The sequence below is a fragment of the Copadichromis virginalis genome, linkage group LG23, assembly GCF_057382275.1.
Source record: "Copadichromis virginalis isolate Kocher_CV1m ecotype Utaka linkage group LG23, C_Virginalis_male_GT1.1, whole genome shotgun sequence".
NCBI lineage: Eukaryota > Metazoa > Chordata > Actinopteri > Cichliformes > Cichlidae > Copadichromis > Copadichromis virginalis.
The window spans coordinates 30986293-30994442 of record NC_140639.1 but is presented as its reverse complement, the minus strand read 5'-3'; the positions used below and the strand labels follow the sequence as shown (position 1 = coordinate 30994442).

The 8150-nt window shown below is 38.4% G+C and overlaps 1 protein-coding gene across 1 annotated transcript; it reads right to left on the bottom strand.

The window, feature by feature from the left end:
* Positions 1–389: 389 nt before the first annotated feature.
* Positions 390–7355, bottom strand: LOC146681366 (B- and T-lymphocyte attenuator-like). The gene is made up of 6 exons (XM_085449383.1): positions 7064–7355; positions 4114–4434; positions 3934–3975; positions 3734–3856; positions 3618–3652; positions 390–3539 (listed from the first exon to the last, which is right to left on the bottom strand). The coding sequence occupies exons 1-6, from the start codon at positions 7161–7163 to the stop codon at positions 3213–3215; spliced, it is 948 nt and encodes a 315-aa protein (XP_085305509.1). The 5' UTR covers positions 7164–7355; the 3' UTR covers positions 390–3212.
* Positions 7356–8150: the final 795 nt, after the last annotated feature.

Below are 8150 nucleotides of genomic sequence, written 5' to 3'. Positions count from 1 at the left end.
TGCTTCGGCTCCATCTCATCGCCTCGGTGTTTTCCTGCTGGCACATTTTTATTTATCACTGTATATAGCCCTTTCCCTTGTAAATATTCCCCCTTACTCGTGTATATAAAAACTTGCATCACAAACTATTCTGCGTCCGTGTGTGTTTCTGCCACGTAATCCATCTGTGTAATTCAGCTAACCTAACAGAGTAATGTTTCATGGCAGACATTTAAGGAACCAGCTGTGAACTTGTGTAAAAACTGTATGTGCTCTGCATGTGACAGTGCATGATATGTGGTTGACTTTACTTCCTGCTTCTGATTAGGAGTGTCTTCGGATGCATACCAGAGTTACCAGAGTTTATGGTTTGAAGGCAGAAACACTCAGTCTATATATACCACTTGAAACTTTGGGTATTAATCAGATTAAAACAAAAGCGTAGATTTTTTAAATTCATTTCTTTACAGGAAAAACAGGATGAGAATGAATCATTATAATCTTTTTTTTTAAATCTAACAGATATGGAGAAAATATTATAGTTTTTACTTGCACAAAATGATTAATATTACATTTCTATTCCCAAAAGAATCACAATAAGTACAATAGCTCATTAGTCATTCATGTAGTCAGAAAGTCAGTGGATAGCTGATATGATACAGACAGATAACCATTACTGTTATCATAGGTAAGTTTCTCAAGAGTTAATTCAAGTCATGGATGTGCAACAGAAGAACATCACAGTGAGTGCATGACAAAAAACAAACAAACATTCAAATCAATACACACAATCATAAAAATCTCCAAAAATTTGTTTTGTACTACGACTTAACCTGACTACAGCTTCTGTGACACCTCTGTCTTAGAGGACAGTTTACTCATGTGTCATGCACACAAATACAGTGACAATAATCCTCAGAACAATGATCATCTCTCTCTCCCTGAGTTTGCTATACCTGTATGGCTCTTAACCCACATCCCTGCAGAAGTTGTACATCTTTACAGATCTGGTCACAAATCTACATTTTTAGTATTTTAAAATGATGCATTAATATCCCAGCGCAGATATATTTTCAACAATTTTTACTGTAACACAAAAACAGTGGGAACCTAATTTTAGTAGCATGTTAATAAATATTTGGTAAACTAATGAGGAATAATGGCAGGATGATCGTGTATATAGAATTGAACTAAAATTCACTACAATGTGCACATTCCTGCTAATGAACTGACATGCTAACAGGAACAGTGCTGTTGTTTTACATCATTCTGACACAGCACTGGAGCTGCAGCACACAGGAGCAGTGTTGGTCAAGTTACTTGAAAAATGTAATCAGTAACTAATTACGGATTACTTCCCCAAAAAAGTAATCCCATTACTTTACTGATTACTTATTTTCAAAAGTAATTAATTACTTAGTTACTTAGTTACTTTTAAAAAACACGATTTACAACCTGAATAGGTGATAAAGTATGGAAAGCAATAGATCTTTCAGTCCAATTATACTTTTTCTGCATAATCCATCATACAAAATGTAATCAAATGGAAAAGTCTCTTTTTAAAAACTTGGTTTATTAGTTTTAACCTTTTAACTTTATGCATCAAGCAAAATTTTAATTATATGCAACATTCTCTGACTGGAAGAAATTTGTTTAACATTTAAACCTATTTTCTACACATTCCAGCACATAAAATAAAATATATTTTTGTTTACACTCACTCCTTCAAATAGATGCAAGTAAAACACGGCAGAAAATAAATAAAATCAAAGACTTGCGGTCCTGTTGCTATATTTTCACCTGTATAGCAGGAGTGGCGTAGGCGGAGGTTTGCCCTGGTGCAGGTGTGCCGCAGGCGGTCAGTTGAAGAATCCGTGAGTTTCTCTGTGAGTTTCCCATTATGTCGTAGCGCACTCGGTGCTTGCTTAGAAGTTTGGGGGGGGGGGGTGTTTCGCTGTAAAAAGAAGTTTTGTTCCCACACACAACGGACACTAATATTTTTGTCACTTTTTATGGAATCAAACTCAAAATAAGGTCAGTACTTCCACGCTTTAAACGCTGCACGCTCATACTCTCTCCTGCACTCAATATATTATCCATTGTTGATCTGCACACAGCTGTTTTCACGAATGTTGCACTCGCTTACGTCACTGTCATGTCAAATCACGGTTTTAGTAACGCAGTAACGCAGCGTTCCTACGGGAAAGTAACGGTGATCTAATTACCGTTTTTGCAATTGTAATCCCTTACGTAAAGTAAGGGATTACTATTGCAAAAAAGTACCTGAAAAAAGTAATCGATTACAGTAACGCGTTACAAGTAACAAGTAACGCGTTACTGCCCATCTCTGCACAGGAGTAACCTACAGAAATAAGTAATGCTGACTGATATTACCAGCTAGTTTGGTATTATTTTCAAGCCTTTACTTTTTGACATGCTGCTATGTTATTCCTGGTGTAAACTTGGACATTTTAACTACAAGGATTGACTTTTGTAGTCAACCTCAAGTGGACATTTGAGGAACTGCAGTTTTTGGCACCTCTGTCATTTTTCAGCCCTGGAGATGACTGCTTATGATGCCACATGACACAAAATGCTTCTATTAAGCACCATTTGAGGCAACAGCTTTGGTGTTAGAATCCCTAACAGCTTTAAATCTAAACACAATGTGATGTGTGTGCTCAGACCATACTCTTTGCAGTTTGCTTGGCACAGGTTGTATTTTATGGTTGATTGACGTTGTAGGTGTAATTTGCTAGGTACACTGGGTGGTATTGTCTGTGCTGAGACATTGTGCCCATATATATCAAACATGCTCTAACACAGCTCTTGTTAGTGTACCCATTGTAAGTGACATGACATCTGGTGAAGAATCTCAGCATAACTCTGCTAAATCCCAAACTGAGCAGAGGCATAATCAGCGAGAGTAAAAACACTTATGAAAGCTTGTAGGCTTTTAAATATTGACCAAAATGTGAGGGTGCTGATTCTGCTATTTAAATTATTAACAAGTCTTCAGGATCTCAGGTAAACAAGGTGTGATGGTATAACTCAAAGATCAAAGAGCAGTTTTTACAGAAGTGATGAGTTGTGTTTTTGGTATCCACACTCTTTACTTCGAGTCTCTGCATTCCCTTCTAACTGTCCTTCAGGTCTCCTCTGGTGGAGTTACACCAGCTTCAGATATTCATCAGTTGTCCTCTAGTGTGATTTAGTCAAGCAGTTCTTAGTCTTTATGCCAAACGGATGGCTGCGTACTCTGAGGTCTCTTCCACCTCCATCCGTGGCCGATTAACCCGCTGAGGCAGCTCGTGGTTAAGAGCAGCATACACAACAGAGCCGCTCTCCTCCTCCACGGTGTTCCTCTGTCTCTCTCTGCCCACATGACTCGGCCCATAAGCCTGCTCATTATCTCTTGATAATCTAAACTCACTGGGCTGCCTTGGTGGAGTTTTCCTCTTGGTAGATCTCCGAGATGGTGCAGCATAGGGGCTTCCTCTCTGTGAGGGCTCCAAGCTGGGTTGAGGAAGAGGTCGCTCCACCATGGGGATCTGCATGTACTGGAAACATCCAAAAATGTTCGAGTTAAAATTATTGATGGAAAAAATGTGATAAGCTTGAAATATTTTATATCTTACCTGATTTTCAGCTTGACTGTCTTTCTTTGGCTTCCCTGCAGGATGGACAGTTTACATGTTTAGTATTCAGTACATCTGGTGATGTTTTATTTTGAAAAGGCGAGAGAACAGCTCACCTTTACAGCCTCGCATTGATATGACAGATATGATTATGACTATGATGACGAATGTGGCGATCCCAGCAGCAGAGTACACGTACGGCAACAAGGTTTCTGTATTGTCAGGAGCAGTCGTGCTGACTGCAAGAAAAACAGGTTTCAGTCAGTTTGGATTCAATAAAGCTACAACAACACACATTATATAAAACCTTTCTTACCTGTGAGATTATTCTGTGTAATAGTGGTAATTTCAGCATGATCTGTAAAAAAAACAACAACAGAGAAGCTGTCTGAGGTCTGAACAACACAAAAATATCATGAGATTCAGAAAAAGTCCACTGTTCAGTGTGAGTGAAGGTTTCTTAGAGAATTATAATTGGTGAAAAATCCACACTCACCATAGACATTGACAGTGATGGCATGACCCATACTCCCTCCACCTTGACACTGATACTGACCAGAGTCATGTCTGAGAATGTTCTGGAAGATCAAATAGAAGATCCATACTGATTTGTTTAAAGGTTTCAAATCTGTTTTAATGTGACTGTCTCCGCTGACATTGACGGGGACAATAGCTTCCTCAACTTTATACCAGGTGACTGTTGTTGGTGAATCATTGCAAAAAAATACTGGGCAATTAATCCAAAGTTGTTGTCCAGCTGATGCATTATAAACTGTGTTGCGACGTACTCTAATTTCTGTAGAACAGTCAGAGTCACCTGCAGAAGAGAAATTATACCAAACACATAAAGAAGAACAATTAGAAATTAAGAAATGTTTGATGTTAATTTTAATTTAATTGAGAACATAAAGCAATATATTACACAAGAGACTGATCAAAGGTGTTTAGACAATACATTTATATAAAGACTGTTTAATTGAAGACTAATAAATATATAAACATATCCATCATATTGCAACAATAAGATCAAAGAAGTAAACATGAGGTATGACAAACAGTAGGAATGAAAAAAAAAAGATTAAAAAGAAAAATCACTCAGTGACATTTATTTGATAATGAGTGGAAAAGTAATTTGCATGAACTCCAGCAGTTCAGCAAACTGTGAGTGAACCCGTCCTAACACAAAGGGAAACCTAAAGCCACGTGTATTAATTTAATGTATACCTTTTACTGTCAGATATTCCACTGCTCTTAAATACTGAGCTCAAAGTCTCACTACAAGATCCACCAGCATGTGTCCCGGAGCTGTTTATCATATGACAGAAAAACTGGAAGTTTAAACTTCTGTGTTTTCAGGACAGCACCTATCATAACTGTCCTGTAGAAAACCTTTAAGAGATGATTTTGCTTTTCAAGTTTTACCAAAGAATATTATGTTAAGAGGGAGAATTTGAACCCAGAAGCTTCAGAGCAGTTTAAGAATGCCTGTGAATTTTTTTGAATTAATTATTAGACATTTTTACCGAGACAAGAATTTGATAATAATAGTTATGCTTTAAGTGAAGTCCATATAAACCTGTAATTGCAATTTATAAAAACATTACTTTTAGCTGCTGCTGTCCCACAGTGTTTCTGTCGTTTAACATTCACCATAAAAAAATATTTTAGCAGGCGTGTGTTTAGGCAGAGTCCAGCATTATGGCAGACAAATATTTAGGTCCCACCTTCATGATTACTATTAATATTAGCACTGACAACTGTATCACCTTTAGACCACATTTAAAGACACCTTGTAGTAGACCAGAGTGACTATAGCAAGTAATCTGTAGAAAAAGGTGTTTTAATAAGCATTACTGTGAGGGGATATTTAGATTGTCAATTTTTTTAAATATGTGATTAAGACCATTGATACTTTTTAAACATTTTTTGAAACAGAAATTTTACAGGGATGTGAGGCTTCATTGGGCCCAGACGAGTATTGCATCATCGCAACAGGTGACCATGTCTGTGTTATCATTGTTTCTCCTCTTGTGTATTTACTACAGTATGTTTGTGATCATTGTCATGAGGGAAAATCCCTCTCTGAGCAATATTCTTGTGAACAGGAGTCTCTTAGTATTTTTATAAGAAATACTGCCACGTAAACAAATGTATTTAATTATCTACACCACACCCTTTATTCTTACGAAGCCTGATATCTGCCCATTCTGACGCCTCACACTGTGCGGTGTCTGTAGCGGGCCTGACCAGATCCACGTAAAACACAACAGATTTAATCTGAGCCACAGAAATATTTTGATTTCATTTAACTAAAGATTTTGAAGCCATTCATCAGCATTCTTTTTATCAGCGTTGGGCGAAGCTATTTTGTGTTTTATGAGCAGTTTATTTGTCACTTCATGTCTCGCCCACTCCAGTCTTTTTGTTGTGTGTCTTTCTGTTTGTCTAGACCATTGTTGACCTTTGGTTTTGGACAACATTGCTCTTCCTACTCCATTAAAACCACTGCTGTACATCTTGTGTCCTCTCTAGGAAGTTGCACAGTTTCATTTCTTACTTGTGTGGTCAATTCCTTTTGACACAGACCCACAAACACAGCCTCTCCCAGTCCACACAGTCTTTTTAACCTTATTCATAACTAAAAATTACAGCAGCTCTATTATGTCTGATTCACTGATGTTATACTTTTTGCTTCCTAATTTTCAACTGTGTTTCTTTTTAATGACGGCACACACAAGATTAAATACCTGACACTTCACTTTTAATATTTTAGTTATATTAAAGGAGTGCGCTCATTTGCGTATGTCACTATACTGGCTGTGAATAAAGTCACGTGCATCTTACGTTTCCCATGAGAAATTAAAAACAGGAAATTACACGGAGCTAGTATCTCCCCTGATCCAAACCATCACACACATAAAAAAGCACAAGGAACATAAAGTAGGCGATTAATTGAGCTCTGAGAATTTCTTTTTAATATATATGATCTTTTCCTCCTGTGCAAATTATTTCCATCAAGCTCCCACACGTAAGAAACCCTGCTGCTCTGGGAGAACAGAAGCAAAAGTTTTAGCATCTGAAACAGAAAGCTCTGCAGATGTTTAAAGGCAGGCTGTGCCATTTATGGCAGAATCTGCCTTCGATATCTGATACCACTGATAGTTTGAGTTTGAGATTTTGAGATCTAACTGAATTCTGCCTCTGATCTTTTTTTAAAGCTGCACGACTGGCAGCCACTTTTCACTCAAAAGTTACATCATATGTGGATGTGGCACTTTCCGGGTCACAACCTTTAAAAATATCAGGCCAACAGCTTTTATCAGATCATTTCCAGTACGATCGCAAACACTTTACTTCTCAGCCTGACTGCCTGAGAAGAGAAGAAAGCAAATATTCCACAAATACTGAGACGGCACAACACGATCTGTACAAAAACATCAACTTACTCTGAGCATTTAAGGTGAGGAGCAGCCCAACCAAGATGGACACATGGAGGATGGTCCAGCATCGATTAGCCCTCATGATGCTGAGAAAAGCTCCCGTCATTGTCCAGTAACAGCCAGCCCAAGGCAGTAATGTTCCTCCAAGCGCATTATTATGTGATAAACCCAAAAGAGAAACACTGATATGAAACTTGCTCCTTCCTCTTTCTGCTCACTCCTTTCCCCTTATCTCTGTCTCTCTCCCACCCTCTGTGTGATTGAAGCTGGGGTGTGTACACCAGTGGGTGGTCTTGCTTCTGCAAATCTTGCAAGTCAAATTCAGTGAAATATCTCAAAAACAGGGGGTTCCCACATGAGCCCTCTCTCGCGCACACTTTTCATTTCAGAGTCTTGTTTCGCTCTGTGAACCTGTGCACCTTCATCATCACTTCTGGGTAGAGTGTGTGGTTTACCTTCTTTAAGCTGACTTCCTTTCCCCTCTCCTTTCCTTTTAAGTTGCCGTCTGCCTCTCCTGCAAACTTGTGCGACCTTGTGCAGAGCACTGTGGTTTGAGCGGAGGGTGTACATTGCTCTGAAGAGGAGATGGGGACTTTGTGGCCTGTTAGGCTTTAATGCCCACTCTGTTGACATGTGTGTGTGGTTGCTGTTTTGGTAAGACCATCAACCCGTGGACCCCTTATCTGTCAGTCAATCACCTTCAGTTGGGTTTTAATGGAGTCCTCTGGGAGGTTTCTGAAGATATAAATCACCCCAAAGATGTCAGGGTTGCTTTTTTATCTTTTGAATAGAAATATACTGTGGTTGGGAGCTTCACCTATACTTAAAAGTACACTGAGCTTTTTTTCTTTTGCCCATATCTCTCAGCTTTGGCCACCAGCATGTGGAGTAGCTATCCACTTAAAAAAAATAATCTGGCTGTTTTATAAGTAAAAGTATAATTCTAATAGCCTACTTTGTAATGCTGCGTCCCAACTGGAAATAAATTTGCTTAATTTTTTCCAATTCTATATCTGGAAACTAGTCCTCATTTTGGTGGGGAATAACGTAAAACTACTTAATCAAAGGGGAATTTTCATGCTATTCGAGAAAA

What these genes read in the sequence shown, in the direction of transcription:
- LOC146681366 (XM_085449383.1), bottom strand. Translation starts at nt 7,163, where the DNA reads ATGACGGGAGCTTTTCTCAGCATCATGAGGGCTAATCGATGCTGGACC. An exon ending in CATCACTGTCAATGTCTATG is followed by an intron (nt 3,976 to 4,113) that starts GTGAGTGTGGAT and finishes TTTTTTTTACAG; the next exon opens with ATCATGCTGAAATTACCACT. An exon ending in ATCAATGCGAGGCTGTAAAG is followed by an intron (nt 3,653 to 3,733) that starts GTGAGCTGTTCT and finishes TCCATCCTGCAG; the next exon opens with GGAAGCCAAAGAAAGACAGT.